General features: G+C 45.8%; 2 protein-coding genes across 4 annotated transcripts in view; one reads left to right on the top strand and one right to left on the bottom strand.

Annotated features, from left to right (window-relative positions):
• Positions 1–20463, bottom strand: part of GJB7 (gap junction protein beta 7) — a 45495-nt gene that overhangs the window by 3248 nt on the left and 21784 nt on the right. The window lies entirely within an intron of this gene.
• On the top strand, positions 14130–20416 carry SMIM8 (small integral membrane protein 8). Of its 3 annotated transcripts, XM_061989920.1 has the most exons (4): positions 14130–14171; positions 15486–15627; positions 17270–17475; positions 20352–20416. In XM_061989920.1, exons 2-3 carry the CDS (start codon positions 15508–15510, stop codon positions 17426–17428), a joined length of 279 nt encoding a protein of 92 aa, XP_061845904.1. In that variant the 5' UTR covers positions 14130–14171; positions 15486–15507; the 3' UTR covers positions 17429–17475; positions 20352–20416. The 3 variants fall into 3 exon arrangements, with proteins under 3 accessions (XP_061845904.1, XP_061845903.1, XP_010196809.1); XM_061989919.1 differs by lacking the exon at positions 20352–20416 and having other exon boundaries at positions 17270–17708; XM_010198507.2 differs by lacking the exons at positions 14130–14171; positions 20352–20416 and having other exon boundaries at positions 15507–15627; positions 17270–17709.

The following is a 20463-nucleotide window of genomic DNA, read 5'->3' as shown; positions in this document are numbered from 1 at the left end:
AGGTAAAAAGGAACAATGGGAGTATCAGTTGGCTTGCATCCTATCAGACACATGCATGTATGCTTTTAAACATGTTTGGCAGGCTGGTGGCTTTGTCATTAAATTGCTATTTCTATCCTCTATGTCTGCAGTCAGAGCTCAAACAGAAATGTAAATCAAGCTCTTTGAGACTTCAGCACTGGGGCTTTAGTGCCTTCTAGATAAATAAGACACGGTCAATACATCAGGCTCAAAGGAGCCAAATAGCAAAGCTTGAAGATAGTGCTGTGTAATAGGCAAAGAAACAAAATACTCACTGGCCTTACATTCACAGTGTGAATACTAATGTGTATGAACACATCTTGTGGACGAGCTGTCCTCTGGAGGAGATTTGAAGGAAAACCTCCCTCAAAAGGCCTTTCCTAGGATCTGAAGATGTGCACAAGCACTATAGTTTTTCTTAAGTTTAAATGGAATTGTTTGTATTCCAGCTGCATCCCATTACCCCTTGTCCTGTTGCTAGCTACTGTAGAAAAAAAGGATGTCCCAACCTCCTGACACCCACCCTTTAGATATTTATAAATATAGGAGGGAAAGCTGAGTTTTGTTATTCCACAGAAAACAAGTATGGCTGTGAATGTGCTTCTGCTAATGGCCATGAGGATTGCATCATCCCTTTCTAATGCAAAAAGCCTCATGTCACCTATCAGTCCATGACTGGAGTTACACCAGTTCCGAGTGTCCAGCTGAACAAGTCAGGACAGAAAGGAAAGATATGCTGGGTCACCAGCAAGGAACAAAAATCAGTGGAAAGCAGACCATGATGATACCTAAATACAGAATGGGGAATTTACCTGAGGTCTCTTTTCACTAAACCAAGCTGTTGCTTCCTTACCCGAGCAGCAAGAGGGGTTAGAAAAGAGCAACTTTCTACTTTCTTTTGCCAATCCCATGTTGAAGAGAAGGATGTGAAGGGGAAAATAAAGTCCTGCCCAAAGAAAATGGGCAGCAGACCCTTAGAAATGGGTAAATTGTAGTCATCCAGAAGATTGGATGGATGAAATTCCTGCAGAGCTATTTTGAAAGACAACAATGTGTTCTGGTACCTAGATGTCTGGCAGGGAGGCAGCAGGAATGTAAAGAAACTGAAGGTGGTTCCTAGTCTATATGCTCTATTGATGAGAAACTGAAATGCAGGTCTTGTGGCCAGCAGTGCTTCTGCAGCCAGAAGTCTGCAGAGCTTTGTATTTTTTCCACTTGCAGCCTTCACTTGATGTTGAGCAATAGTTGTACAGGGCATCCTCAAGCCTCAAGGGCTGTAGAACCTGTTTGCTGGTGCTATTTGGGTTGTAGTTGTAAGCTGTTCAAAGGAGTTGCCAACATGCCTCAAGGTTATGCTTGCTTTATGGCTGTTTCTACAGAAGGTTGTAGATGTTAACTGATGCTTTTGTGCCCTTTGAAAATACAATTAATTCAAGAGGGCAATGTCATGAGGATTTGCAACACTTCTAGAAGTGTCAGTAGACATGGAAGCAGGTCCCAAGAGCAGGGCCACGGTATGACACCCCAGCAAAGTTACATTCTAATGTAAGGACGAGAGAGGAAAAACTGTGATCCTAATCCTTCCAGCCAAAAAGAGATTTCAACCTTAGCATTCAGAGGAGGTTCACTTTGTGCTGAACAAATCAAGGGGAGACAAGAAGAGAAGCTGGCTAAAGAAGTTATGGAGCAGATTATGGAAAATGTAGATGACATCAATTTGCATCAAGGTAATGTCCAACCTAGAGGCTAACAATGAAGTAACTCAAAGGTTAAAAAAACCAAAAGAAGCAACAAAAGAGTCAGAGGGAGATCTAGCTGCCCCTGGGAACAAATTAGAAAGGCTTACCCTCAACTGAAATTACAAAGGAGATACCAGAGAGCCTTAAACAGTAAAAGAAATGTTATTGGCTCCAAATGCTCAAGAAAAAGTTGAATGGAGCCCAAAGTGCAGAGTGGGGGTTTGAGGTTAGATTTAGTTCAATCTCCTGCTCCTTACACATACACACATGCACACCCCAACTTGGACAAAAGCTGAAGATTAGAGAGACATCAATTTGTTGTACTCAGTTTGAGCTGAAGTACTAAGGGTGAGCATGAAAACAAGCGCCTGGGCTGCTTCTCCTACCAACCAGGAAATGGAGCAGGTAATCTCTCTCCCAGCTCACACACATCATTTACTCCTAAGATATGACTGAAACTCTACACACACCCTCCCCCTCCACCCTCAGCACACACACACTTTGTCCTGCTCTCTAGAGACACCAATGATCAGAGGAGCCTCCACACCCCGCTTCCCTCAGATGTCCCAGGGCCTTGGTTTCCTCCTTTAAGGCAGCACACGTGCTCTGCTGAGCAAACAGAGCAACCTGAACGCACCATTAACTTTGGAGTGTGCTGAATGCTACTTACTGAGTCAACTGTTGGAACAATGCTATTGTTGTTGAATGTATCCATCAAGTAATCATGGCTGTAGTTCAAGGAGGTCCAGAAGGTTGGCTAATGTGCATTGAGTAATACATCCATTGAAAAGCATGGTGCTCAGAATTAGCTCACCTAGATTTCAATAGCTCTGCTGGTTTAATTACTTTAAAAGCAGAAAAGGTCTATTTGTGCAGAGGAAAATTGGAAGGAAAAAAAGAGGTAAAAAAAAAAAAGCAAGAGCAAACTGACTAAGTAGAGAGGGAGTGAGAAGAGGTGTTAGGGCACAAAGAGGGAGGGCAGCTCAGAGCTCAGACAGCAGGCAGCGTACAGGAAGAAGGGAAAAGGAGATGGAACGTTGAGAAATAACACAGAGAACATGAGCTTGGCAATGGTGGAACCACGAATCCTGTAGAAGAAAGCTGAGTTATGCTCACAGCCTGAGAGATGGAAAAGCACTTTATTTTCCTGATACAAACATTGCTAATGGGACTGTTTTGCTGCACCTACAACTTAGCCTCCTTTTCTTTTTTTATGATAGGCAGAAAGAGAACCATAAATAGTGACAAAAATGATTAAAGCAGACAGCAGAAGTAGAAAAATCACAGAGGAGGATATAGGATCATAAAAAAAACAGAGCTGTTAACAATCTTGAGAGTTCCTCCTGACTGTTTTTTTACAACCAAATCAAAGCATCTCTGCAGTGCTTGTTTTTAACACCAAGGATCATCTGTGTCATGAGGAAAAGGGAATCAGAAAAAAAAAAGGTTTGGCACAATGGTTTCCATAAACAACAAAACAAAGAGGGAACTTCAAATGTTCATCCAGTGACTGCATTTCCCCCCTGTTTTTTTTGTCATTTGCTGATATCAGGAATTGCACATCCATGTCATGGTTGCTGAGTCTTTGTGCTTGTTTACCTGCCCCTTCCTTACTGACTACCAGAGATGTGAGGTCCACAGGCTGAGAAACATTGATTCCCACCATTCTCTGGCCCTAAGAAGGCTTCATTGTGTACACACTGTTCCTGACAGTTCAGTCTGCTCTTGAATTGATGGAAGCTCTATTATTCACCTAATGCATCTATTCCAGTGCTGTGCTACAGAGGAAAAGGGAGCAGGAGACCCCCTGGGAACATCAAGGTACACTATAACTCAATTCCAAGTCACTCTACCAAGCCGCACATGCTCCAGCTCTTCAAACATCTGTGACAGGAGATGAAAAACTATTACTACAGAAGTCTCACTAACCTTACAATGCCTTTGTTCCTTGTTCAATGGTCAGAGTAGCAACACAAGGTGATTTCCAGGTCCTTATGAAAGACCCAACAGGGGAAAACAGAGAGGTCATAAAAACTAACCTTGCCTTGTTCAGACAATTCATCTCATCATAAAATAAGCTTTGTGTGTATATGTATATACACTCACTGCTTTTTAAAGCTCTTCAGAAACAAGGCAGCTAAGGCTTGGTAGCTCCTGAGCACACACAGCACTCCTGGTCTGTGTGCTGGCCAAGTTGGTCAGTTCTGCTGTGACTGCTGCTCATGGCAGTGCAGCAGAGCTCATGGATCTCAGGCTGATGTGAGCTGAAGCTTTCCCACCTACTTCATCCTTCAGGCACTTCCAGTGCAAGTGGAGGCCCCTGAAAGACAGATGTAAACAAACTGGCAACAACTTGCTCTTCTTTCACAGATGAACCTATGATTCTCTCACAGATGATTCTATGATTTAGAGATCATCTGGTCACTCCTCAGCTGAAGAGCAACAGAGAACTTCTGGAGTCCAGCACAAGGCCACCAAGATGATCAGGGGACTGGAGCATCTTCCTGATGAGGAAAGGCTGCGGGAACTGGGGCTGTTTAGTCTGAGGAGACTGAGGAGGGATCTTATTAACATTTACAAATATCTAAAGGGTGGGTGTCAGGAGGTTGGGGCAGCACTTTTTTCTATTGTAGCTAGCAACAGGACAAGGGATAATGGGATGAAGCTGGAAGAGAAGAAGTTCCATTGAAACATAAGGAAAAACTATGTCAGTGTGAGGTGAGGGAGCCCTGGCACAGGCTGCCCAGAGGGTGTGGAGGCTCCTTCTCTGGAGGTCTTCAAGACCCACATGGACACGTTCCTGTGTAACTTGATCTAGGTGGATTAAAAGTAATCTACAGACACTTTACACTGAACTCCATTGGCATAAACCCTTCATTAACTTATCATAAGAAATGGAGTCCTCTCCTTGAAACATCAACAATCTAGACAGAGAAAACACATGTGCTGTGGAGGAGGAGGTATTCACTGGAGAGGTGATGTGGTTTATCCAGTGTCACTCAGCACATCAGAAGCAGAGCTAAGAAAAGAGCCACAGTCTCTCATAGCCCCGTCCCTTGCTTTCATCTTCCTTAGCTTACTGATTCTAACCTCTCACTGTTTCATGACTATTATTAACCTCTAATTCCTCAGAGCAAGAAATATGCCCTCTAATACATTGGGAGATAAACCTCTGGGTACTGTGATATTAAATGTAGAATTCCACAAACAATTAAAGAATGCTTAAAATACACATGTGGTTTGTGGAGGCTCCTTCTCTGGAGGTCTTCAAAACCTTCCTGGATGTGTTCCTGTGTGACCTGATCCAGGTGAACCTGCTTTGGCAGGAGGGTTGGACTAGATGATGTCTAAAGATCCCTTCCAACCCTACCATTCTGTGATTCTATGACTCTATGATAAAAACATCAGCCTAGGTATCTATTTGCCAACTGACTACAGGAAGGAAATAAAAAGGTAGATGGGAGAGGGTTCAGTTGGTCATTTAACACTGGAGCAGAGCTGGTTGGTTTGGCCTTTACACCTGACTTCCACACAGGTATCTGCAGTGGCTTGGGACAAATCTTCCTTTCTCAGCTTTAGGATCTCCACTGCCAAACATTGTCCTCTCTGAAAATATCACTTCTAAACTACATCTTCAGTAGGCTTTGTAACCTTAAGCACGCTTGGCATCCTTTTTTTATAGCCAGTGGTGTCAAAATCCCATCTTGTTTTGTGTTTCTGGGAACCGCAAACACCACTTCAGAACCCAGCAGCTGCTGAGAGTGATGCTTTGCCAGCTGCTAATTGCTGTGGTCTCTTCTCTGCAGCAATGAATGGGATTTTCAGAGAGGGCAGACACATTTCACTGTTTGCTTTGTTACTTTGGTAAACTGTGTAATTAAAAGAAAAAATAAATAAACTCAGAAATAGGCAAAATAACTTTTCCCTTTTTTTTAAGTCAGGGTGTCTGTATTTGACCTATACAACTACCACTGCATTTCTTACCACTTTCATAGAATCACAGAATGGTAGGGGTTGGAAGGGACCTTTAGAGATCATCCAGTCCAATCCCCCTGCTCAGGTCACACAGGAACATGTCCAGGTGTGTCTTGAAGACCTCCAGAGAAGGAGCCTCCACACCCTCCCTGGGCAGCCTGTGCCAGGGCTCCCTCACCTCACACTGAAATAGTTTTTTCTTATGTTTAAGTGGAACTTTTTGTGTTTCATCTTCATCCCATTATCTCTTGTTGCTAGATACCATCAAAAAAAGGGATGTCCCAACCTCCTGACACCCACCATTTAGATATTTATAAATGTTAATAAGATCACCCCTCAGTCTCTTCCAGACTAAACAGCCCCAGTTCCTGCAGCCTTTCCTTGTAAGGAAGATGCTACAATTCCCTGATCATCTTGCTGACCCTGTGCTGGACTCTCTCCAGCAGTTGCCTGTCCCTCTTGAGCTGAGGAGCCCAGAACTGGACACAGGACTCCAGATGAGGCTTCATCAGGGCAGAGTAGAGGGGGAGCAGAATCTCCCTTGACCTGCTGGCCACACTCTTCTTGATGCATCCCAAGCTGCCATTGGCCTTCTTGGCCACGAGGGCACATTGCTGGCTTTCACACCAAACAGATAACTCATCTCTCCCAAGCTCTCCCGATGCCAACAAAAACTGCCTCTGCAGCAAATGATCTTCATTAATAACTGTTCCTGCTCTATGCAGGATACTGTTATAACGCTTTTGTCAACATATAAAAAACAACGAATGGACAAAGTCAAAATCTTTCCCCTTCAACAGTGATCCTCAGTAGCCACACCACAGTCTGTAACTCCTCAGTAAAGTAAGATAATAGCGCAAGGGAAGGATTATATCTGCTGGCTGATGGGACACTTGCACAAAGGCTGTTACTGAGCCTGTTTGACATTAGAAAAACAACTTCTCATTCTGCAAAACTATATTTCATAACAAGAAACTCTGACATACCTGCGCCTCAGTGACTGAGTACAGCTGGATCCCAGCTTTCTCCCGGCATTAGCAACCAACGCTTCATTTCCCAGAAAGGGAGTTATTGCTCTAAGCCGCCAAAATGGAAACTGCTCGTCTCTTGGGTAACGTAAACTAAACGAGTGAAACTTGATCACCTCTCCTGGCACACTGTTCAAACCAGAACCATGGTGTGGCTTGTATCATCAGAAAGACACGAGGAAACCACGGCTGTTGTTTAAAGTCACAGGCTTTATCTGCATCTTTCGGGTGCTCAAGGGCACCGGCTCGGATGCTGCTTTGTGCTTTCACATTAGCCACGGCACAACCTGAGGACACATGTGCTGGGGCATCCAAAGCAGCAGCACTGAGCAGTGACCCTCTGTGAGGCCAGTGTAGCCTGTGCACTTGCAAGCCAAGAAGTCATTTGACCATGTCAATCTTGCATAATCATGTACTGAAGACTCCCAACGAAGTGCCTGCTTTTCACAGCCTGTACCTACACGAATCACAAAATGGTAGGGTTGGAAGGGGCCTTTAGAGATCATCTAGTCCAATCCCCCTGTAGAAGCAGGTCCCACCTAGATCAGGTCACACAGGAACATGTCCAGGCAGGTTTTGAAAACCTCCAGAGAAGGAGCCTCCACACCCTCCCTGGGCAGCCTGTGCCAGGGCTCCCTCACCTCAACAGGGAAAGAAGTTTTTCCTTATGTTTATATGCAACTTTTTGTGTTTCAGCTTGTGCCTGTTACCCCTTGTCCTGTCCCTGGAGACAGAAAGAAAAAACTGCCACTCCATTCTCTTGACATCATCTTTTAAGTTAAATACTTATAAGTATTAACAAGGTACCACCTCAGTCTCCTCTTTCCCAGTCTAAACAGCCCCAGTTCCCGCAGCCTTTCCTCGTATGAAAGATGCTCCAGTCCCCTGATCATCTTGGTGGCCCTGTACTGGCCTCTCTCCAGCAGTTCCCTGTCCCTCTTGAGCTGAGGAGCCCAGAACTGGACACAGGACTCCAGATGAGGCCTCACCAGGGCAGAGGAGAGGGGGAGCAGAACCTCCCTTGCCCTGCTGCCCACACTCTTCTTGATGTATCCCAGGCTGCCATTGGCCTTCTTGGCCACAAGGGCACATTGCTGGCTCATGGTTAGCTCATTATCAACCAGGACACCCAGGTCTCTCTCTGCATTTCAGATGATGCCTCATTAACTTTCATCTTATCCAACTTATGCTCTCTTTTCTATATCAACTTCACTGCAATAGCAAAGTAGCAAGAAAGGCTCTCACGAAATGCTTCCTGACTCTTGCCAGCCCTCCACAGAATGGCTTCTACACTTTCCTCAGGATAACTGACCGTGTGAAAAACTTGAAACTGCTGTATGGAATTATGGTAACCTTCTGAAATCACCTAACTGACCTTAGAGCCTTAACTCTCACCCCGTTTGCTCTTTGACATTTTACAGCAGATTTGTATTTTGAGTTCTCTTGGGCAAGTATATTATCCACTAAAGACACATTGCTCCTAACAATATATTACATGAATGTTCAGACAGGTCTTTCAACTTAAGTTACAGTTAACTTAACTGTAGTAACTTAACTTAAAGTTAACTTTAAGTTACAGTGAGCTTCTCAAGAAACTGAAGCCTGGCTTTTGTTATTAAAATGTATTTTGGCTGCTGTACAGACTAATCAATTCCCACATTGGACTGGGCAGCTGAGCCACTCCCCACCAGAAAGCCCATAACTTTATTTTTGATAACTAAGCAATGGAATAAGTGTTTATGTCCTGCCGTACGCATCTTGTCAAGCATCAGTCATTTTTACCTCTGATGTGGCTACACTGCTGATTAGCATTACAAAACAAAAGATGAGTTCAGAAAGACTGAACTCCTTGCCTCTTGAATTAATTCTTCATGGCATAATTTACTGACACTGACATTTATTTAGCTTAAATTTACTATGGCTTTTATCTGTGAATGTTCAGTAGTTTTTATGGAGAAGGGAGTATCCCATAGCCTAACACATGTGCCTTGGTACTGTCCCCAGAGATGCTGATGCCTTCAGAGGATGACTGCAGGTGCCACAAAGCCTCCCAGCTGCCTGCTGGAGGGAGCTGCCTGCCAGGAGAGCACCTTCCTCTCAGTGCCTCTGCTGAATGCCTGACAAAAGCCACACTGGCTAAATAAAGTTCAGTTCCACATCAGTAAATCAAAGGCCAAAATCACTCTTGGAATATTGTGATTACTGAGAAAGCTAATATTGAATTTTAAATCTAAATTTGATTAAGGCATGAAAGGCATCTGAGCAATTGTAGCTGTCCTGTAGAGACAGAAAAACAAAAAGCCCCAACAGCCCATTCTTTATTAACTGGAACTGTGTGGTTACAATCCCATTGCTTAAACATCAAAGCTCTTTAAGCATCTTTATGATACCCAGAGTTAAAGCCCCATCATATCCAGTATATAAACATTGGATACTGCCACTCAGTGCTGTATTCCATTATGTGGTGGTATTTATATACTAAAAGACAACTGAAAGGTGCAGAAAATCTGAAGAGCTCCAGACTACAGGGTGTCAGAGACCCACACTACAGAGTTCACTCTCTTAAACCTGTGAAACTTCTACCCTCTGTGGCCTTCCCTGCCTGAGATCTGAAAGGTGCCTCGACCAGTGAAGGCACCAGCTGAAACGTTCTAACTCATCATAGCTTCAGCTGGTTGGGAACCCCAGGGCTGCAGGCAGAGGTTAGTGCCTGCCTATGCCCCTACTTCCAACTGCCTTCCCCACTGCCTTGCCTGCTTACATCAGGCTGTCTCACTCACTCAACTGAAAACTAAACTTCATTCTGTTTTCCTTTCTGACAGTGTTAGTTTTCATGTGGACCAGGGAGGAAAAGCAGTGTGCTCCAAGGCTCTGCAGCCCTGAGTCCTCATGCAAGGAAGGCTACAGCAACCACAAGTGAAAACAGGTCTCCCCTTGCCCCCTCCTTTTGGAGATGCAGTCTTAGATTACCTCGAGTTTGTCTTTGAAGCCTATTTTGAGGTATCTGGCTGTGTATTGCTGTAGGGAGTAAATTCAGTGCTGCCCATGTTTCTCTGCTCTTCCTTTTTAGTAGAAACTAGCTTTTCCTTTCCAGGGGGGATGCTTTGGATTTTGATGTTATTCTGTTCCCAGTCAGAAACCATTTGCCTGCTTGTTAATGAAAGGAGAATCAAACAAAGCGCCTTTCCCCTTCCATGCTGAATTCAGTCAAAGAGATTTATAAGCTTGATCAGTATCCAAAGAATCTCAATGGCTTTAACCTTTGCTGGAGAGCAGGTCTGGGTGATTTGTTTGTCTCTCAGCTGGCTAACAAGTGTTACAGAAGACATACACAGCATTACGAAACACAGAAGATTGACTCAGATTTTTGGTTTTAAAACACATTCTGCCTTAAAATTGTCCTGGACTGTCAGTGGTAGGGTTCCAACCACTGCATGCTGCTGTCTGAAACCTCTCCTTTCTTTCAATGGGAATGATACAAACGAGCAACAGTAGCTGAAAAGCAGCAGAAGGGCTCCTGAGACTGACACGAGCGGAGCAACAAGCAGACAAAAAGCTCTCGGTGTCACTTCTGTCTAGCTGGAGACCTGTTTGTTTCTTCTGCATTTATAGCCTTAATGTGGCAACAGTTCCACATGCCTCAGCACAATAATGGCTCCCCCCACACCCAGCTGTAAGGAAAGCAGAGGAAGTACTTGTAATTCCTAATTTTGGCTTTCCCGTCTCCCCCAGACTTGTTCAGGACAAAAAAACATTCCAATTGAAAAGTCTAACTAAAATATCATGAAACCCACAGTGTATAAAACATTGCAAAACTCAGGCAGGACAGGAATGCAAATAAACACTACACATTCATGTAGGAAAACCCCAAGAAGCAGGCGATGGAAACTGTGTCTCCCACTACCAGTCACACCAGTGCTGAAGTCCTAATGCTGAGGCAAAAGGAATTTGCTCTGTCCACAAAGGCTCGGTGATCGTGTCTCTAAAGTAGAGATAAGCTTATCGCTTAGCTTGAGGCATCCTGTCTTTACTTTGAAGACAAGGAGAAGCTTGTGTGGCACTGGCACCAGGCGGCAGCTGTGAGGTGACCGGTGACAGGCGGAGGCACGGTGCTGCTGCGCGGTCCCCGCAGCGCTGGCTACCGCACCTTAGCGGTGGCTGCGGGACACAGCACCGGAGTTTGCTCTGTTCCCTGCAGAGGCTCTTCTGCAGCTCCAACGATGAGGCGAGTCTCGAGTAAAGCGCAAACCGCCATTAAGCTCCGGGTGGCCACGGCATCCAGCACAACACCGCACGCAGAATCCCCAAGGAAGTTGTTTAAAAGGAAAACAAACCTCAGTAAAAGCTTCAGGTTTGGAAAAGGAAGGGGTTTTTTTCTGGGCATGGTTACTTTCTCAGAGGGATACTCAAGTATTAAGAGGATGGGTGACTTAGAAATACCACAGATGTTCTACCTTCTAGAAAGTCTCTCCTATAAAAACACGCCAGGCAACTTTATAAGCCTTGACGGACTGAGTATTTCAACATGCTGTTGGGTGAGACAACAGCAACATAATATTCATATTAAAGATTAAATAAGATACTTTCCCACAGTCCTAAAGCAAAACTAGAAACAGTAAGGAGTCCACGATTTTTTTCACTGCAGAGTTAATCTGATTGTTCAGCACCTGCTCAACATATGTTAAATACCAGCATTCACATCAAAACCCAGCCCCGTTGGCACAACCCTCTGTGCCCTGCTTTCTAAGCATAAAGTCTTATCCCTCAGCTCTTCATATGGAGGATATTTTCTCCAGACCATGGTGTTCTTTGTACTGTGTATGATTTCTTCCCCTACCAATGATGTCTGGGAGTTGCTTGTCTTTCATAAGAAAGAAGGGAAGTGCAGAGAACCAGCAGCAATCTAACAATCTTTGCTGCCACTATATGCTCTGCCATAAACACATCCTACCACAACCTGGCAAACACCATCATGACTCTGTCTGGCTTTGAGTCTGAAGATTTATCTGTGTGGATGGGATCAGTTAATGCCAGTAACTGCTGGGAGGGGGCACAGGTGCTGATAAGCGAGCACACTTCTCCTTGTGGTGATACAAACGTTTTGCATTCACAGGATCACAGAATCTCAAGGGTTGGAAGGGACCTCAAAAGCTCATCCAGCCCAACCCCCCTGCCAGAGCAGGACCACCTAGAGTAGGTCACACAGGAACTCAGCCAGGTGGGTTTGAATGTCTCCAGAGAAGGAGACTCCACAACCCATCTGGGCAGCCCCTTCCAGTGCTCCCTCACCTGAACAGGGAAGAGATTCTTCCTTGTGTTTCTTTGGAACCTCTTCTGTACCAGCTTGTACCTGTTGCTCCTTGTCCTATCATTGGCCATCACTGAGAACAGCCTGGCTCCATGCTCCTGACATCTGCCCTTTATGTATTTGTAAACATCAATGAGGTCACCCCTCAGTCTCCTCCAAGCTGAAGAGCCTCAGCTCCCTCAGCCTTTCATCAGAAGGGAGATGCTCCACTCCCTTCATCACCTTTGTGGCCCTGCACTGAACTCTCTCCAGCAGCTGCCTGTCCTTGAACTGAGGAGCCCAGAACTGGACACAAGATTCCAGATGCAGTCTCAAGAGGGCAGAATAGAGGGGAAGGAGAACCTCTCTCCACCTATTGCCCACAGCCTTTCTAATACATCCCAGGATGCCATTGGCCTTCTTGCCCACGAGGGCACATTGCTGGCTCATGCTCATCCTGCTGCCCACCAGCACCCTCAGCTCCCTTTCCCCTACACTACGCTCTAAGAGTTCATTCCCCAACCTGTACTGGTACATGGGATTATTCCCATCTACAATGGCTTACTTGGGAGATGTATGCAGAACATCTACAGTACCGTACAAACTCCCCCTTTCCTCAAGACAACCAAGCTACCTTCCCCAAAACCAATGCTCATGCAAAAACCTTGCATCATCTTCTTTCAATTACACAAACATCAACAAAACCCTCCCAAAAACCATAAAACCCTCACGAGCCTGAACCTTTGCTCAGAAGTGACCTTTCTGCTCAACAGACTTCAAACAAATCAGCTGTGTGGCATATGCTGCCACAGCAATAGCTACCTGATTAGCAGATGGTATGCTGTGAATTAAATGCTGACAGAAAACACAGCTATAACACTCAGTCCTCTCTTGACACCCAAACTACTTTCCCTACTATTTTTCTCACTTTGTGATATTCAAACACAGCAAAAAAAACCTCACCCACCTTTATATATTTTATCTGGATTTAGAAGGAACAAGCTAACCTGTGGTATTTTATTACCTTGCCATCTTCCAAAGAAAACAAGAACACCTCATTTTGATGACTGCAAAAGCAAACAAGGAGCAAGTGGTTCTGAGAGTCTGGATACATTTAGGTTTGTCTCCGTCTGCCTCCACAGCTGCAATAACCAGATGCTCCCCTCACACACCCTCCAGCTATGGAGAAGCGTGAGCTGGGGTTGCTGAGCCCACAGCTGTCTATGTACTAATCCACCAGATCTCTGCAGATAAATCTTTGTAACATGGCTCATCACACCTCAGTTCCGCCCACTCGTTACCTACAGGAGCACTGATCTTGGTCTTTCCCTACCTTCCAGGTATCATGTTTTTTTCCCCAAAACATTAAATTTCTAGTCTTCTTTCTAACACAGCTGAAACTGCCAATGGCATCAAAGTCAGGAGAGACAGAAAGGGAGGCACGAGCAGGCAGATGCAATTGTTTCCTCTGGGCTCCAGGTAATTTTATTAAGTTCACTTAATAGCAGAAAACAAAAACACACCGTTTACGTAACCAGAAGTTTCCAGATGCCTGAAATCTTGAGTTGAGCTCCAAATCCCAGGAAACTGGATGCTTAAAGCGTTATTTGTCTGATGAAATGACTGTGCCTCCAGAGATCCGTCTCCCCACGAAACGTCCCTTCCCAGCCCTGGCACTTGGGATCAACGTGCAGAGCAATCCCAACGCTTCTGTTTCCATTCCTCACGTTTAAAGCGTTACTAGTGCCAGCCCGAGCACGGAAAGCCCTCGGGGAGCTGATGGACTGTGGGGGTCCGGTCGCTACCGGGAGCCAACGCCTGCGGCAGGGTGCTGGGGCGGCCCGGGCGCTGAGGTCCCACCGAACCCGCTTCTTCCCTCACCGCCCGCGTACTACTCGGAGCTGTGTTTGCAGAGCAGCGCTGGCCCCTCACCCGAGGAGAACGCACCACAGCGCTCCGCCGGCCCTTGAGGGGTCGTGCCTGGCCGCGCGGGGCCGAATGGAGCCCGGGAGTTCTCCCACCCCTCCCGGCGGCCTCCGGTCCAGGCGGGGGCGAAAGTGCGCAGGCGCAGCCTCGTCCCGTTTCGCTCCTCCCGCGGGGAGGCGGCGCTGGCGGCTCGGGGTGAGTGAGTACGGGCGCCGGGGCCGAGGGGGCCTGTGGGGCCGAGGGGGCCTGTGGGGCCGAGGGGGCCTGTGGGGCCGGGGGGGCCTGTGGGGCCGAGGGGGCCTGTGGGGCCGAGGGGGCCTGTGGGGCCGAGGGGGCCTGTGGGGCCGAGGGGGCGCGCGGCCCTCGCCGTGGTTCCGCCTCTGCTGAGGCGCCGCTGGAGCGCGGGCAGCGGCAGCTCTGCCTCGCTCGTTATGTCTCAGGCTTTTCCCCGTGGGAAGCTTCGTCCGCGGCCTAAAGGCGGCAGCGAGGGAGTTGGGAGCCCCCTCACAGCCCGGGGAAGGTTTCTGTCCGGCTCGCCTGGAGTGTGGCCTGGCGATGTGCCACTGTGTGCCTGGTGGTTCCCTGTGCCCTGGTTGTCGCCGTCAGCGCCGAGCTCCTCGCTGCCCTGACCTCCCCGCGGTGTCCCGGGCGGTTGCCACGCTGGGTTTGTGAATCACCCCCCTAGGCCCAGGGCTGTGCTCCGCTTATGTACGCTGCTGGGCACGGAAGGGTCCATAGCACCGTGTCTGCTCTGCCCCTCTGTAAACAGGATTAACCACGGGCACCTTTTCATAGAACCACATAGTAGGGGTTGGAAGGCAGCTTTAGAGATCTGGTCCAACCCGCCTGGTACAGCAGGTCCGCGTAGATCAGGTCACACAGGAACATGTCCAGACAGGTTTTTAAGACCTCCAGAGGAGCCTCCACACCCTCCCTGGGCAGCTTGTTCCAGCGCTCCCTCACCTCAACACTGACATAGTTTTTTCTCCTATTTAAATGGTCAGGTTTACTCAGGCAGCATCTTGCAGGTGACTGTGTGTAAAAGTGAGACCCGAGCTAGAGCTGCTGGGTTGCATGGATAGAATGTCTGTGTTACAACATGGCATGGGCATGAGCATGTGTAAAGTTAAACAAAGAATAAGTTAAAATTTCCCTTTTTAGGGAAATTGTCTTTTTAAGACGGTGGGGTGGAGACTGCTGCTCAGTCCACAGGTAGCTAAAGCATTAGGCCAAAGGCAAGTGCACAACTGCCAAGCCCGTTACCAGGAAGCTTATATTTGCTGTCTAAAGTTGTACATCTCCAAAAGTTCATTTTAGGATTCCCAAGATAGAAAATGAGTGTGCCTAAGCTATGAATGCTGAGTAACACCAAGGGCAATTGTTAATATCTGCACAAACTAAAATTCATGCTGTAAGAAGACAAGCTGAGTGTTGTAAACTTGTATTCAGTGAATGCAGTTCTTTCAGGTTTTGTATAAAAACAACATCTCTTTTCCATTCTGCTTTTAGGAATTATTTAACATAAGTGAAAATGCCTTCTGCCAAACATCCAAATGAAAATGAAACACCCAAAGAGAGAAAACCAGGACTGAGGAGTGTACAGACAACTATGCTTTTCCGAGCCGTGAACCCAGAGCTTTTCATTAAACCCGTAAGAGGCTCATTCTGAGAGAAACTAGATGTGCTTGGAGAGACATGGTTGCTTTGTAAGAACCATCACAAGTCTGTGTGCATTATGTAACTATCATTTGTTATGCAAAACACTCAGTAACATAACTAGAAGTGATTTTGCTTTTCTTCCACTGATTGTGAAGAGCCCAGAACAATACATTGCTTATTCCAGCATTTATATCACTGTTATATTGTCTTGATTCTTTTGTACCTCGACAAGCTGCTTACAGAAAGGCTATTTACAGGCATATTACTGATGTCTTTTGTCAGTTGAAGTAATAGGAGTCTTCTTTAAAAGGGAATAAATCATAAGATGCAAGCTTTTTGATATTAAAGGAGGTGATTTTTGGTAGCTTTTCAATAGTTTGGATTTTTTGTTTTCTTCTGTAATTAAAGTTGATGATACTAGGTTTTATTTATGCTTGCAGAACCCAGCAAGACTGGATGAAAACTTGTGCATATAGTAAAAGCAGATTTTGTGATGATTGTACATGAGCTGGTTTAGAGGAATATAATCAAAGTTGCTTGGCAAGAATCACAGAATGGTAGGGGTTGGAAGAGACCTTTAGACATCATCTAGTCCAACCCCCCTGCAGAAGCAGGCCCACTTACATCAGGTCACACAGAAACATGTCCAGGTGGGTTTTAAAAACCTCCAGAGGAGACACCACACCTTCCCTGGGCAGCCTGTGCCGGGACTCCCTCACAGTGAAACAGTTTTTCCTTATGTTTAAATGGAACTTTTTCTGTTCCAGCTTCATCCCATTACCCCTTGTCCTGTCATTGAAGACTACAGAAAAAAGTGTTGCCCCATCCTCTAGACATCCACCTGTCAAATACTTCTAAGTATTAATGAGGTCCTCCCTCAGTCTCCTCCGGGCTAAACAGCCCCAGTTCCCGCAGCCTTTCCTCGTAAGAAAGATGTTCCAGTCCCCTGAGCATCTTGGTGGCCCTGTGCTGGACTCTCTCCAGCAGTTCCCTGTCCCTCTTGAGCTGAGGAGCCCAGAACTAGACACAGGATTCCTGCCTCACCAGGGCAGAGGAGAACCTCCCTTGAGCTGCTGCCCACACTCTTCTTGCTGCAACCCAGGATGCCATTGGCCTTCTTGGCCATGAGGGCACATTGCTGACTCGTGTTCAGTTTGTTATCAACCAGCACTGCCAGGTCTCTGTCTGCAGAGCTGCTCTTCAGCAGGTCAATCCCCAGCCTGTACTGGTGCATGGGGTTGTTCCTTCCCAGCTGCAGGACTCTGCACTTGTCCTTGTTCAACCTCATGAGGTTCCTCTCTGCCCAACTCTCAAGCTGGTTCTGTTAGAAGTCTGTAGTAGTCACCTTTATTGGCCTGCAGCCAGCAAAAAAACAGCACCAGGCAATGTGATGTTCAGTCTCCAGAAAGAGTCTTCTTTTTCAAATGGAATTCTTTTTGCTGTCAGGGAATGGAGTCTCTCTTCTTGCTACTTATTAAAGTCATTTGGATCAGTTCTCAGAAGGCAATTATTTTTGCAGTGAGCAGCCCTTTACTGTTCACTTTCTAAGCTAAGATAGAAGAATGCAGTTTTTGAGTTGAATGAAAACCATTTTGACTAAAAACATTGTACTATTGGGTTTTTTTCCTTGTCAGAACAAACCTGTGATGGCATTTGGACTCATAGCAATTACCCTCTGCGTGGCCTACCTTGGTTATTTGCATGCAACAGTAGAGAATAAAAAGGATCTCTATGAAGCCATCGACAGTGAGGGCTCCAGCTATATGAGGAGGAAAACTTCCAAGTGGGACTGACAACGTAAGGAAGGAAATCAGCAAATCAATCCACGGAACTTTTCAAGGCAAATAACTGGGTTTTTTTTCTCTATCATTGAAATAATGGATAAATGTCTCTCTTGCTATTTATTCCAAGTTAGGTTCCTTTGTAAATTGTTATGCCTGTACAAATAAATTGCAATTAAGATATATGCAAAGCATAAAAGTGACTTTAAGCATGGTTGTCTGTGATCCCCACAGTTTGCCAGAAGATGTGAAATTAACTTGGGCGTACAGTCAAGGCTGCTAAATGCCTTAAAAATATACATGTTAATTGAGCTCATTTCTCTCTTTGCTTTGATTAGGTGAAAACAGGCTTGTCTTTCATTTTTTAAACAGAGAGCATAATGTATTGTGTGTGAAAAGAATCATAAAATCATTATGGCTGGAAAAGAACTTTAAGATCATTGGGTCCAACCAGTCACCTCATACTGCCAAGCTCATCACTAAACCATGTCCCTCAGCACCTCATCTGTATGGCAGTTAAATATCTCCAGGGATAGTGACACCACCACCTCCCTGGGCAGCCCATTCCAGTGGTTAACAACTCTCTCAGTGAACAAGTTCTTCCTAATGTCCAATCTAAACCTCCCCTTAGTGCCACTTGAACCCATTTTGTCTTGTTCCTATCATTCACTGATGGAGAGAAGAGACCAACCCCCCAGCTCACTACAACTCACTTTAATGTAGTTCTAGAGAAAGTTGGTATCTTGATCTGTTGGTAATTAACAGTATCAGTTCCCAGCCTGTACTGGTGCATGGGGTTGTTCCTCCTGAGGTTTCCTAGTCAGTACCCCATTAACCAAACTACAAAACATGTGAGAGGGCACATACCAGGCCCTGTGCTTTTTCCACCACGGACCCTTATTAACATTCCGGTGGCATTTTTCCATTCATCTCTTCATATTTACAGCCCCATCCGGGGCTCTCAGGAAGCTGAGAGACCTCTTCTGTCCAAAGTGGCTTCTGTCTGGCCAAAGGAGGAAGAACATGCAGGGACATCTGCTTATCCACTCTGGGAATTGCTGTGGGTTTTCCTACTGAAATATTTTGTTACTGAAGATAAAAAGGGTGACCAGCTGCCTGGAGGGACATCAGTTGCTCTACAGGTTTTCTCTCTATCTCCTTCTAAATCCTTCACTTTGAACCTGTGATTTCTTTTTCACCTGTTCTTGTTTTATAGTTACCTCTATCCTAAGTTCATCTGGGACTTGGTTTGGCTGCCTCCTTTTTGAGCGGGAAGGGAGCTCTGCCTTTGATAAAGTTGTAAAAAATACCATTTCTACAGCCTTTAAAAGCATATTCCCCTGTTTGATCATAGCTGCCTCACCACAGCAAGGTCCTGGGCAAACCCAAAAATTGCAGGTGAAAAAACTGCATTCCTTTTGGCTGGTGACAGAATTTCCAGGTGAAGTGTTCAAATACTCAGAACTAGCACATGCTGTGCAGAAAGAAGGGAAGGAGGCAGAGAGTTGTGATCAGTGGAGCAGGGTCTAGTTGGAGATGGAGCCTCTTTATCTGTTGGCTGAGTCAAATCCTGTTTGCCAGATCAGTTTAGAACCGCCCAGGTTAAAGGAAGGGTGCTTACACTTGTTCTTATTATGAAGGAGTTTCTCCATATTTCTTTATGGCACCTGCTGTACAGGTAATTAAACACTACAAAAATTATGTATAAAAAGGAGGTAAAGCAGTGCAAATAGAGAAGAATGTAGTAAATTAGTGAGTTATCAATACTGGCATTTGCTGTTCTAAGTTCCTGATTTATATCATAAAAAGTATGTATGTATTGAACCACAGAATGTTAAGGGTTGGAAGGGACCTCAAAAGCTCATCCAGCCCAACCCCCCTGCCAGAGCAGGACCACCTAGAGTAGGTCACACAGGAACTCATCCAGGTGGGTTTGAATGTCTCCAGAGAAGGAGACTCCACAGCCCATCTGGGCAGCCCCTTCCAGTGCTCCCTCACCTGAACAGGGAAGAGATTCTTCCTTGTGTTTCTTTGGAACCTCTTCTGTTCCAGCTTGTACCCATTGCCCCTTGTCCTATCATTGGCCATCACTGAGAACAGCCTGGCTCCATCCTCCTGACACCCACCCTTTATGTATTTGTAAACATGAATGAGGTCACCCCTCAGTCTCCTCCAAGCTGAAGAGCCCCAGCTCCCTTAGCCTTTCAGCATAGGATGAAAGATGCTCCCTTCCCTTCATTATCTTCGTGGCCCTGCGCTGAACTCTCTCCAGCAGCTCCCTGTCCTTGAACTGAGGGGCCCAGACCTTGATAGGTATTAAAGGGGAAAAAAAAACCCACCCAAAAATCCCTACATCACTAACAGAATTTGTTCACTCCACAAGTGAAAGCACAGTTTCCCTTATGCATCTGGAGGAAAAGCAAACAGCACCAACACAACGTCTTATGTTCTACTCTTCTCAATTTCATCTTCAGTGTAGGAATAATTATCTGCAGTGGATGACAACTGGCTGGAGAGGAACTGTGAGTTAAAATGACTTCCAGGGCAGAGGCTCCTTCAGGTTTTTTGCCAATTCCTTACCACCTGTGCTGGCTTTATTGTGATTCAAATATCTGAAACACAAGCTATTGTACTGCTCTTAAAATCTCCTTAGCCCTGGTTGACATAGGCAACTACAAAAAGAGAGCATTAAAAATGCTGTGACACTGTGTAACTAGTACGGGGGAAATTAGTTCTTTTGTGAGCAAAGCCAGCCCTGCCCAGTAACAGTTGCTATGTAGGGAGCTGTGTTAAGGCTGGAAGAGGTCACTTCAGATAACCCTCTCCTCACCACCTTCCTACAGCATGTTACTGACTTGTCAGTCCTAATCTGAAGGCAAATGTTTCAGCTAACTTGGTAAAAAGTCACGGCCGATGATTGTTTCTCTCTTCACAGGCTTGCATGCGTTCCATAGCAACAGTGAGCACATTTCCTGCAAGCATGAGACCTGTGAGGAATAGAGTTCTGATGTTTTAGTGACTGTATTAACAGAAAACCACGACACCAC

Source organism: Colius striatus, chromosome 2, assembly GCF_028858725.1.
Source record: "Colius striatus isolate bColStr4 chromosome 2, bColStr4.1.hap1, whole genome shotgun sequence".
Lineage (NCBI taxonomy): Eukaryota > Metazoa > Chordata > Aves > Coliiformes > Coliidae > Colius > Colius striatus.
This window is presented reverse-complemented; position numbering and strand designations above follow the sequence as displayed.

What these genes read in the sequence shown, in the direction of transcription:
- SMIM8 (XM_061989920.1), top strand. Translation starts at nt 15,508, where the DNA reads ATGCCTTCTGCCAAACATCCAAATGAAAATGAAACACCCAAAGAGAGA. An exon ending in CAGAGCTTTTCATTAAACCC is followed by an intron (nt 15,628 to 17,269) that starts GTAAGAGGCTCA and finishes TTTCCTTGTCAG; the next exon opens with AACAAACCTGTGATGGCATT.